This window comes from Pangasianodon hypophthalmus, chromosome 5 (assembly GCF_027358585.1).
Source record: "Pangasianodon hypophthalmus isolate fPanHyp1 chromosome 5, fPanHyp1.pri, whole genome shotgun sequence".
NCBI classification, from domain to species: domain Eukaryota; kingdom Metazoa; phylum Chordata; class Actinopteri; order Siluriformes; family Pangasiidae; genus Pangasianodon; species Pangasianodon hypophthalmus.
In genome coordinates this window covers 28,192,678-28,206,019 of record NC_069714.1, presented here as the reverse complement: position 1 = coordinate 28,206,019, position 13,342 = coordinate 28,192,678, and the positions used below count along the sequence as shown (strand labels likewise).

The 13,342-nt window shown below is 36.5% G+C and overlaps 1 protein-coding gene across 1 annotated transcript in view; it reads left to right on the top strand.

The window, feature by feature from the left end:
- The window catches only part of LOC113525375 (receptor tyrosine-protein kinase erbB-4), a 366,993-nt gene that overhangs the window by 305,189 nt on the left and 48,462 nt on the right, over positions 1-13,342 (top strand). Inside the window, 1 exon segment of the mRNA XM_026911874.3 lies at positions 1,760-1,945. Within this exon segment, the coding sequence (XP_026767675.2) occupies positions 1,760-1,945 (186 nt within the window).

The window sequence follows — 13,342 nt, the reverse complement described above, 5'->3', positions numbered from 1 at the left end:
TCAAAATAGCAGAAAGCAAGTTTGGTGACCATGGCATAATGGGTATCATTGTTCTCGGCATGACCCAAGGAAACTATCAAGTTCAGTCTCATGACAATAGGTATAAGTAATCAAAAGCTGTTAACATTTTTTAAAAATTTTGTTATAATTTTTGACCAAAAGGTGCCTTGGTGCCAATGACACATATCAAATTTGATAATGACACGCCAAATCGTCCATAAAATACAGCATTTTACAACTAAATTCAAAATGACTGACACTCAAAATGGCCAAACCAGGAAAATCATATGTCATATCATTTATCAATGTCATATCATTTGACTCAGCATGCCCCACAGAATCTAAAGAGACCGATTTCATGAGTTTAGGACAAACCGTTCAGAAGTTACAAGCAAAAATATGCTTTTGTCATATCTCATGACCACTAGGTGGCACTGTTCCAAAACTGTGCAGGTATGCTCAAGTCATTATGGCTATGAGATACACCAAGTTTGTTCTGAACATGCTAAAGCATTACAGAGATATTGCCTCACATCCTTTTCTATAAAAAGCTTTTGATAACTTTTTGCCAGCATGATCGATGTCAACGATGATCTGAGTCAAATTTGGTGAAGATCCAGTGAACCGTCTAGGACGAGTTTGAAAAGGGAGGTTTTTCAGAAAATTCAAGATGGCAGAAAATCTAGTCGGGCGGAGATTGAAACCATGGTATGCATTCGACTTGGAGTTTTGCTTCTAGCCCTTATTTTTCAAAAGTTATTAGCATAAACATGAGTGCAAATTTGAGCTGTTGGTGGCGCTACAGGGTTTGATACAGAGACTCCGAAGTTGCTATGGTGACATTTCAGACTATCCCCTGTCTTTGTGCCAAATTTCATAACTTTCCTATGTACGATTCCATGGGCTGTGATAGACTTCAAGAGCAGAAGAAGAAGAAGAAGAAGAAGAAGAGAAGACTAATGGTTACAATAGCTGGCTACACACTTTCGGTGCTTGGTCCCTAATTACTTCATTCCAGACACGTACAGTTTTTCTTTTCTGCTTCTTTCTTTTTTTGAATACATAATATCAGAATTCATAATTCAGGGACATATCTTCATATTTTCTTTTTGTTGTTGCTGCTTTTGTTAGTTTATGTTGCTTTCCTAGAATTATGAAGTGTGACAAAGATGAAACAGCAACAGCAAAAACAACAAAAATAATTTCTTTTATCTTTTCATTTATTATTTTTTTTTTAATCTTTGTTAGTTTCAGTTGTTTTGCTTGAGATATTAAATAATTTTACTTATGAGAAACATAAACTGGAATAACGATAATGTCATTGAGATTATTTTCTCCCAGATGTGTGCAGCTATTCTACTTTAAAAGCACCAGTGGTTTAATTCACACTGTTTTGAATGAAAGATTCATGAAGGAAACAGAATGAATTCAATTCCACCTGAACGTACATATCCGTCCATCTTGTGATTCCTTCCGTCTCATGCAGTGTGAATGTGAAAATGTGATTTTTTTTTTTTTTTTTTTGCAGACATGAAGCAATATTATAGTGTATTATGCTGTATTATCTTCAGAACAACATCTTTATATTGACTCCTATCATTTCCATGTAAATGTACTGGGCTATTTCACTTCATCAGAACAAACTGAAGCGGTTTATTCAGTGCCTCAGATGAACAGTGCAATGTAATTCAATACCATGTGAATGGAAACAGTGTGAATGTGAACTCAGAAAATCAGAAATCTGTTTTTTTTCCTCCAGGAGGCACTGATCATGGCCAGTATGGAGCATCCTCACCTGGTACGTCTGCTCGGAGTGTGTTTGAGTCCCACCATCCAGCTGGTGACCCAGTTAATGCCCCACGGCTGCCTGCTTGACTACGTACACGAGCACAAAGACAACATCGGCTCCCAGCTGCTGCTCAACTGGTGTGTGCAGATCGCCAAGGTAAGAGTCCAGTTTCTCTTAGAAAAAAAAAAAAAAAACTGTCACAATCTAATAAACTGACAACTAGCAGCACAGCAATTCCCACTTCCTTTATTACAAGGCTTTTAACTTTGCAACGATGACTAGAAGAATTCAGGCCATATTTAAGATTGGAAAGAAAAAAACATCTCCAAAGGGTCTCATTTATCAAATTATGCATAAAATAAGTACTAAATTTGTGTGTAAGAGCCACCCGTATGTACAAGAAAACCGGTATTTATCACACATCTGTACGCACAGCTGTACACAGTGGCCGTTGATAAATCCCACTCGCTCTAAATTGATGTGCTCGTGCACGGCCACACTCATTTGCATAAAGAAACGCCCTCAAATTGCCATATATGGTAAACAACTTCCCTTTAAAAAGCACGGTAGCCTGCTCGCGGCATGGAGTATGCCGAAAGGTCTAAGAAGACAATAAAGTAAAGATTCTGTTGCATGAATAGCGCAAAATAAAAATGGTTTATTTGGTACTTTTACAAGTAGTTTGTCTACTAAATAAATTAATAAATAAATACTCTCTCTCTCTCTCTCTCTCTCTATATATATATATATATATATATATATATATATATATATATATATATAACAAGTATGTATGGGTGTGTGTGTGCATTTTATTTCCCCAATTACATTTAGAAACTCTGCAATGGCATGAAAATTTGTCATTTTTGCTCATTTCCACTGCCGGTTTTGGAAATGTAATGTATTACAGTGTGTACGATATGAAAGAAGGTAAGACGTATCATTATTCAACTCGTAGTTGGTTGGGAAATGCCAATGCCGTCTCCAATTTCTCTTGGAATTGCACTCGTAGCTAAAAGCACAACTAAAACTGCACTGGACAAAAGAAATCTATTGATGATCCACTCCTCACCCGCAGCATAGTGCTTCCAGTGGTGCTTAAACCACTTTCCTTCCTCCACAAGGCTGTCTGAGCCAAATCTTCATAATCCCAATCCATTTTAAATGTGTTTTTATATGATTTTACCTCATATTCCGTCTGTGTCATCTGTCTGCATCCTGTGAGCACTGAAATCATTAATTACTCTCTTAACTATGCTGATATGATAGATAGTGCGTGATATAGAAGCTCCGCCTAGTCAGTTTACCTGCTATTACACTTTTCTACCACTAGGGGTTCTTGCATACACATAGTCAGGAGTGTGCGGAAATATATGCATATCCTCACACATAAGCAAAACTTGATAAATCCCTTTCAATGCATAGAAACGTGTGTACACATGGTATGTGCGTAAATGATAACTTGATAAATGAGGCCTCTGGTCTTTTTCCAATCTTGTTCTCCAAACTCTCCAGTTTAGGTGAGTCTATGGCCAGTATAGCCTCAGATTCCTGTTCTTTACTGATAGGAGTGGAACCAGGTATGGTCTTTTGCTGTTGTAGCTCATCCTCCTCAAGTTTTGACGTGTCGTTGTTCTGAGATGCTTTTCTGCTCAGCACGGTTGTAAAGAGTGGTTGTTTGAGTTACCGTATTCTTCCTGTCAGCTTGAACAAGTCCAGGCCATTCTCTTCTGACCCGTCTCCCCCACAAACCTGTGACTCACTGGATATTTTTTGCACCATTCTGTGTAAACTTTTGAGAATATTGTGTGTCAGAGTCACTGAGATTTTTCCTCATTCTGGTGTTTGATATGAACATTAACTGAGGCTCTTGACTGTTCCTATTAAAGTGGCTAGTGAATGTAGTTCACAGACTATTTAATTTTTAAACCAAGGTTCCTCGTGATACTGAGTCAAATTATGTTTTTTTATATTGCAGTTTGCATGATGCTAAACTGGTAGCTAATTGTTAGCTACATTAGCCTTGTTGCTTAAGTAGAAACCTGAAGGAGAAACATGATCTTGGCTTATTACTTCCATTTGGAACAGGAAGGACACTGTTTGCTTTTAATTATTGCTTGAACCCCGACATTTAGAGACACACTGTTTGGCATTCCTTGGATCTGAACTCACAATTTTACGCTCGTTAATCTTCAGTCATTTGTTTCTGTGATTAAAACACAAAAAAGTGTATGGTGTACTGAGCTTCTTAGACTCGCAAGGGTTAATCGTGTAATGTAGCGTTTTCAAATACACATTGTTTTCCTCCAATGTCTTATTTTCAACTCTGCTGCCATAATGTGTACATGAAATATCGATTCAGGAGTGTATCCTTACATCTCCTAAAGATTCCCCAAAGACGAGTTGTGTATCCGCTGTATTATTTCAACACACTGACCATCATCGGTGTGAACTTCAGGGTTCCTGACCTCAGATCAATACTGTTCCTTTGAGCACACACACTCCCACATGCTCAGCCATAAGCTCTTGAGTATATATACTGGATATGTACTGTTTTTGACTAGTAAAAATGTAATTACAGATATATGAAATCCATTTTTTACTAATAAAAATTCACATGCAGGATATGTGTAATTTCAGTGTAATCTCTAAAATACAGTTGTAGATCTAGTCAAAACTGAATTGTGGAATTGAATTTTTACTAGTCGAAGTTTCAGTGTAGATATGTGCAGTGTGAACCTCTTCTAGTAAAAATGGAATTGCAGCTATCTGTAATTACATTTTTACATTTTGGTTATAAGAAGCAGGATTTCAAAGTAAGTTAATGGAGATTTATGACTAGTCAAAATACAATTTTTGCTAAAAATTAAACTGTAGATATCTCGTCACTAGAGGTGTAACGATACACTCTGGTCACAATTCGATTCGATTCACGATACTGGCTTCACGATTTTGATTCAGTTTGATTCTAAGAATATTTCGAACAAAATTTGATTGAAGAAAAATTAGGACTGAACAGACTCCTTTTTTATTTCTGAATCATAAACAATGCAAAACAATGTTCATTTTGTGTGTATAAAACTAAATAAATCAAAAATGGCTACAAACAGAGGTTCAATAATGTAAACAAAATGCACTTCAGCTTCACCATATCTTTAAATATCTCTAAATTTTTGACTGAATAAACATTTAAAATGGTTGACTGAAACATAAAGAGATCCAAAGCTCCAAAGTCGGCCTTTGGTGCCGTTTGAAAGCTACTGAAGAGCGTTTTTTAGCTGATATAACATGGCCGTGTAACCGTGTAATGTATAATGTATAATGCGTGCCGGTTGGAACAATCCAGAGCTATCACGCAATCTGACTTTACAAGCACAGATCTCGCAATCTGTCCGCAAAGAATGCAATCATATGACCAACATGTGCTCTGTGTGCAGATTGGGAGCTCTGGCGTTCAAACAGATGTGAATGGCGCATGTCCACGATGCACATTTTTGCATTTTTGTGTCGTGTTACGATGTATCATTACACCCTTACTTGTTCCACTTCTATGATTAAACGCTAAAATGGCTTGCCATAGAACAAGGGTGAAGTGAAGCGTGAATTTTCCTCCATGAAAACCCTTTCTGCTCAACAATGTAAACTTTTAAAAAGGGCTCCTAAAGGGTTCTTTAGATGGTTAACAGTGGTGTGTTAAAAATAAAAGTAGAACATAATTTGTTTATCACTAGACATAACAGCATTTATTAGCATTTTTTTAGTGCAGTTTGTAAGCTGAGAATGTGAGTAAACTTTTCGTGTCTCTGCCATTAGGTGGTGGAGGCTTTATGTTTTCCGGGTGTCAGTGTTTCTGTGCGTAAGTCTGAGATTCTCGTGTGTGAGATATCTCAAGAGCGAGTGGTTGAATGTTTGTAGGATTTGTAAGGAAGTATACAACAGTTCCACTAATTTGATTGGTCAAGCAGCCTCCCAAGAGTGCTTATATTTCCTGTAACTGCACTTGGACGTTTCATAGTTTGCATCACTCTGGGTCGAGGTCACAGCAAGGTCAACTGTCTAAAATAGTTTTTCTTTAATAGCTTCCTTTCTGTTTGAAGGCCATTTTTAAGGGTCCTTCTGGCATACAAATTACTAACAAGAAAGACTAGACGTGTTGGTGTCAGAGGCATCCCCACTGGTGCGCTTGGCTTCGGGTTTTCTCTTTCTTTTTTTAAATCATAAACAAGCCGAGAGTTTTTCTTGTTTGTGTTGTTGTGAGCAAATGATTTTAAAGCTTCTCTGTTTGATTTCTCTTTCTTTTTCTGTGTGACGTGTGGTTTTCCTCTGGATGGGAATGGACTTGACCCGAGTTCAGTCTAAATTGTAGTAGCACTCACTGAAACGAAAAGTAATCGTTATTTTTCTCACTACTTTCTTTTGAATCGGTTTTGTACAGTCATTTTAGATGATCAGATTTATCTTCCTAAATCACTTGCATATAACAATTTAAAGATTTACAAACATAATCTATAGCTAAAGTTTGGTTGATAAAGGTTCGGACTGGGCTGTTAATAACCGGTAAAGTGTGTGGGAGGCCAAACATAAAGAATTTCCTCCAAAGCCATAAATGGCTAATGGACAAAATGCGGTGTGGGTGTGAAAATGTCACCAGCGCACAGCGTTTAAACAGCTGCCTGGGATGTGCTGCTCGATATGCAGGACCAAAACTCCAGCCGAGTCTTTCATATTGTGTTAATAAACTCATTTACTTAATCATACTGCATTATTTGTAGGTAGTTATTACTTGCTTGTACCACAGTGCTGTTAAGTGCTTGATTCTGATCGAATCAATTATCAAAAATTTCCTCAGTGGTATAAAATGCACCAATCTGTAGTTGGTGTTTAGTCTAAATACAGCCACTGATTCACTTTCTAATCCCATGTAGAGTATATTCATATTCCTCTAATTATGCTGGTTAATTTTGCAAAATCCAGCTGCACAGCGTTTAACTCTGAGTTCTGAGAAATAATAATCTTTTATTAAATATAGAACTAGTGCACACTTTATTGAGTGTGTGTTTACGTGCCTGAGTGGTTTATATATTCAATGCCAACTGGACAGATGAGAGTTGTTCATTCAGAGAGACACTTCAGTACATAGCATCATGGAAAGGATAAAAATAGAGAGAGAGAGAGAGAGAGAGAGAGAGAGAGGTGTGAGGAGAGACAGCTGGCATTCCCTGCCCATCCTACCAGATAATTTGCTGAATAATCATCTTATTAAAATTAAACCCATGCCTGAGTATTCCATTAATAATCCATCGGGAGGACAGCTTGTCTCAGAGAAGGACACGCAGGAACGTCTCTGGGAACCATCAACCTGCTGAGGCTTCAACAACAAAGCCCAAGCATTTTATGCCACATCGTTTTACATTTGTTTGTTGCTCCAAATCATTTGATCCAGATCATATGAGTCATTTGTTTGAGCGAATTCAGTTGAACTGAGTCATTTTTAGTGTCGTTTGAGCTGATTCTTTTTCTCTGATTCTGCCGCTTGTGTGTTTTCTTGTTCAAATGAGATTACTTGATCCAGATCATGAGTCATTTGATTTATTTAATTAAATGGAGTTGATTCATTTGATCAGATTTTTTAAAAATCAGATTCTGTTGCTTGTGTGTTTGTTTGTTAGTTTGATTCAGATTACTTGATCCTGATCATATGAGTCATTTGATTTATTTAATTGAATCGAGTTGATTCATTCGCTCATTTATTTAGTTTCATTTGATCAGATTTTTTTTAAAAATCAGATTCTTTTGCTTGTGTGTTTGTTTGTATGAATCAAATCATTTGATCCAACTCATATGGTCATATGAATCATTTGATTGATCTGAATGAATCAAGTTAATTCATTCGATCATTTATTTGGTGTCATTAGATTTGATTATTTTTAACTGATTCTGCTGCTTGCTTCTTTTTTGTTTGTTTGCTTGCTTGCTTGCTTGATTCAAATCATTTGATCCAAATCAAACCAAATCGTTTGATTGATCTAAATGAATTGAATTGATTCATTTGATCATTTATTTGGTGTGATTTGATTTGATTCTGCTGATTTCAGCTTCAGCTGAGTTGTTTGTTTGTTTGTTTGCAACATTTTCATGCATTAGCTGTGCTTTAAATTTGAGCAGCATAGTGAAGAGCGGCTGTGAGGTGTAATAGTTAAGCTTAAGATCTTAAGCTCTGAATTTATAGATGTTTTGAAGATTAATTTTCATTTTTAAATTGTCTCTTTCTTTTATGATACATTGTATTACATTTACATTTGACAGCACGGAAGAAAAAAATGCTAGCACTTCTTCAGTCTGCATTTTCTACACTTCTACTACTGTAATTTTTCTATTTATTTTCAGACTTAAAGGCAGGTGCTTGTTAAAGGTGATGGTGTAGTGTATACTGTAGCTGAACAAACACACACATCAATGTAATGCAAACCATAATGTCAATAATCAAAACTCTGCCTTGATTTATTCAGTAAACATGCACATGTGTGTTTGTGTGTGTGTGTGATTTATATGTCTATATTTGTAAAAAATAGATTCATAGGAGACTGGTGTGTATGCATATGTGTGTATGTATATATATATATATATATATATATATATCTATCTATATATATATATATATATATATATATATATATATAGTGATATAACTAGCCGCACACATGCTAACTGTACTACCATGTCTACTAAAACAACAGACACAAAGTAGCCTTTGTCTGCTAACTGGATCTATAAGGAACATCGTATTTGAAGTCTTTACTGTGAATGGAGATTTTTCTTTCTATGTTAAAAACTTCACTAATATAGTACACATATATCAGACATTTTAAATTAATTTTTAAATCATTTTTATTTGGATATTTTTTGTAAAGTGGTCAGATTGCTAAAAATGTATTTATTTAGTAAACAGTAAATAGGTTTAAGATGTTAAATCAGGCCCAAGGGATCAAATCAAAAGAACTGGAGAAAACCAGGAGCAAAATTTACCCAGAAGTCATTGCAAACAGTGAAACCTGGTCTGTATTTATGAATTTATATATTTTTTTTATTAAACTATGATAAACACTTCGATCCGACCTTCTATGTCCCAGCGTTACATTTTCACTATAGCTACATTTATTAGTTTTCCTAAGGACAGATCCTAAATTAATGGGGGTTAAGGAACCACTTCTGAAACACTAGTCAACTTAAGCTAACTAGCAAGTTAGCTGCATAAGTTGTGAGGTCGCTCCTATCCCCTAGTTCATTTTAGCAGACAAAATACAAATTGATTATATGAGTGACTACCGGGCAACCAATTCACTTACTTTTGCAAACAGATTCTCTTGCCAGAGCAATCTGTTTCACTTTTTTCCCCCCAATCTGGTCTTGCCGATTCCCACTCACCCACTAGCTAACTCTTCCCATCACATGACAGCTAACAACCAGCTTGGGGTGCGGCAAGTGCGTGCTTCCTCAGAGACACATGAAGCCAGCCAACCGGGTCTTTCTAAACTGCTGCTTATGCAGCGTATCACACTCAGAAGAAAGTGCTATCCGCCCTCTTCTGCATACATGAGCTCACAGGTGCTTGTGATTGGCTAGTGTCACTGTGATTGACAGGAGAGAAAGAGAATGCCCCTCCTACCCTGAGAGCACAGTCATTTTTGCTGTCTTGACTCCTGGCCCTGGATCGCTGTGGCATTGTCTGGATTCAAACTGGTAATAAAAATGCAGCTTATCATGTTATACCTTAAAAGTTACAGCTTTTCCTCTGAGTGTTACAAAGTGCTGACACTGGAGACTCCTTCCATAAATGTTCAGTAACCATCATCTCAAAGAAAACATTATTCTAGCAATGATTATATGCATTTCTTTGTTAAAATAACATTTTTAATCCACTTATTGTTACAATTCCAAGTGATTTAGCTGTTACTATAGCAATGATAAAAACAGACAAAACAGACAAATATTATTAAAACAGACAAAATGTTTAGTGATGCCAACATACTAATGATGACTGTGATTTATTATAGTGACACAGGACACAGAGACAGGTTGGTCAGTCAGTAGTCAATCAGTGAACAAACAGCCGGAGCTTGTAGCGTCAGGATTCAGGAGTTTCGGTTTCAGGACATCAGCATTGCATGTCAGTTCCTACAAACTCACACAGGTGCAGAATTTGGTAGCATAATTACAGTAATAGCTGTTCTTTGTTTGCAATCCCTGCACTGCAAACATAATTACTTATCGAACCAGTTGTCAGTGTTAGCTGATTGCTGCTTACTTAATGGAGCAGTTTGGGATTTCACAGATAAGCTTCACATTACTCACAGCATTCAAACGAGTGTGAGGATGATAATAGCACTCTGAGTACTGAGAGAGTTTGGAGTACTGAGAAAGCTGGATGTGTGCTGTAGAAAACGTGCAAAATTCAATAATTTAATGTTTTAGAGTGATCTGGCCATTTGAATCCTGAAACTATAACGTTTACAAATATGTATGTAATGATAAAATATTTTATACATTGCATTTTTCAGCTAAATGTCTTAAAACGTTGATAAAACCTTTACAGCATTTTTGTCACCAAACCTCACTATAAATACACTTTAGCATGAATGATAATCATGAGAATACTTCAAAATTATTATTATTATTATTATTATTATTATTATTATTATTATTATCTCATGCTTGAAGCATCATTTTTTTCATTATTTGTTATTAAAAATGTACATTTTAGTTACCTGAACACATTCACCCCTGTGAAATATTTAGAATATTCCACAAGTCAAGTGAAGTTGCATCATCTGAAAATCTTGAAGATCATGAGAAGAAGAAAAGTACATTCTCCATTTTTTTCATTATTTTCAATGATATTATGATATTGATACTGTGACCCAAATTATAGCCTGAAAGTAAATTATTGATTTAAAACACTCAATGTACTAAGTGTCATCATTCCATTAGCATAGACGCTAGTTAACCACGTTTTGTGTATTTGCTAACAATCTCGCTGCATGCAAAGATTATCCATGTAGGTGTGACCTAACAGTGCTTTCGGAAAACTGATTCAGATCTGATTCATTTGATTACATTCATTTGATCTGATTTCTGTTTCGGCTAAGGTTGTGCTGTAATAGTTTGGTGACAGTCAATCTGTTTGTTTGTTTTGTTTGTTTGTTTGCTCCAAATCATTTGATCTGAATCATATGATCATATGAGTGATTTGATTGATCTAATTCAACTGAATTGATTCATTTGATCTTTTATTTAGTGTCGTTTGATCTGATTCTGCTTGTTTTTTGCTTTGGCTGAGGTTATACTCTAATATTTCGACAGTGATCAGTTGTTGTTTGTTTGTGTATTTGTTTCATGGCTACATTTGCTACATGTACTTTCATTTTGAGCAGCATTGGGATGAGCAGCTGTGAGACGTAATGCTTAAGAAATAGACTGACAGACTGTCACACTGTGATGACTGGCAGGGTGAGCTACACAGCAGAGGGGAAACACACACGTATACACACACACACACACACACACACACACACAGTGTGAAGAAGTGCAGGTTCTACAATGAGCTAAAGGACTGCAAGACCTCACTGATAAATGACAAGCTGTCTCAGAGTCGTTCTTAAACACAGAAACTTACTCAGACCTCTCTCTCTCTCTCTCTCTAGCACACACACATACACACACACACACACACACCAAGTAATACACACATCCACCAGCGAAAGGCTTAGACAAGCCTTACCTGGTAGTTACGCTCCTGTTGCATCTGATCTGATCTGATCTGCGTTATTAAACTTCATTATCAAGCCAGCAGGTTATAATCACTGAAATGCTCTGACACCTAACTGTTATTACTCTCTAACACAAGGCTGTGTTTAAAGTTCAGCAGTGTTGTGACTGTGAGTCTTCAGTGTGCATGTGGGTTCTTACTGCATCTAATGAACTGTAGATGAACAGTAGTGTGAGAAATGAGAGCTTTTAGAACAGAGTAACATTATTATCTGTGCTAAGCCAGAATCTCGGTTTTATTTCTGCATCTGTGTGAGATCCAAACTGTAGACTGGGTAAAGGCCAAACATCTGAGATTTGTCTCAGTGCATCTAAGAATGTATTGATAAATTAATGAACTAAGTAATTAATTATAGGGAAGAAAACTGCTCTTATGGTCTCAGATACAATGAATTATGGTCTCTTGGTTTCTCAGATATGGAGGTCCATGGCATGATCGTGTCGCATCACCACTCAGGAGCAAAAAAAAAATAAAAAATATGCGCAATTGTCAATCAGGTTAACAATCCATATTACGATTAGAATTATAAACTATAAAAGTAGGAAGACAAGCAAATTACACATATAAAAAAAGACTCAAAACTCCATTTTAAGTAGGTGATAGTTACAGTCATGTTTTAAATGTGCAGTGTGTGCAGTTGAAGAGAAAGTGTGTGTATGGGAATGTTACTCCTTACACCAACATGGGAAATCACAATGAACTCAAACTCAAAAAATGTTTAAGCATTTTTGTTTGTTTGTTTTTTTTTTTTTGTTTTTTTTTTGGAAACAGAAAAGTCAACTCACTGAAGGGGAAAGGACACGGGAAATGAAATACTCGCTTTTGCTTCTGATTGCGGTTACTCAACTTTATCTAGGTGTTTTACCTGTGAGTTCCCAAGCCTCAGTATTGTGTGCCAATAAAAAACAAGATGGTGGACTGTGGTCAATAATAAAATGGAGGAGCTGCTAATTATTAGCGAATATTACTCACAGCATAGCCTTGCTATTTTCCCACTGTTGCTTTCTATAAAGTAGGTTTATACACTCAGGTGGTTGATTACAAATCCCAACATTTCTAAAGTTAAATATCTGTTCAACCAATAAATGTTTTAGTATTTATACTGTTAGGATGGGCCGTCTCGTCGAGTGACTTATTCCAGCAGTTTTGTGATAAAATTCTGTTTCTTCTTTGCTTTTTTTCTTGCAAGGATTTTCCTGTTAGCAATGGTGTCACTTCTGGAAACATAATTTGGCAAAATTGCATTATGATAATATAAACTATTTCAATCTTGTGAAAATTTTAAAGAGAAGGAATAAGGTGAAAAGAGAGGAGTCTGGCTTCCGCGAGATGAAGTCAAAGAGACACCGACAGTTTAGCGTCACTTCACTTCCAATTACCTGCCTGTCAAAACAGCCGCTCTGACACAGACCATTTAATTGCATTGACCTGGACTGACTGTTGTAGTAAAAAAGAAAGTGCAGAACAAATAAATAATGAATAAAATCCGAGACTTTGGAGCTGTAAAAGCATGGAGGTGTCTTGGACAGGAGTGACAGGTGTATTTTGTCCTGCTTGGAGAGCATGGAGGACAACGTGGCAGGTCCACATCCCTCTCCAGCCACTCTGTAAGCAGGGTCAGGAGGGTAAGTGGAGCTGCCACATGTCCTCCACACACTGCATGAGGGTGACAGAAGACAAAATACACCTGTCACCCCCATCCAGACACTCCTGCTATTACGGTCTCC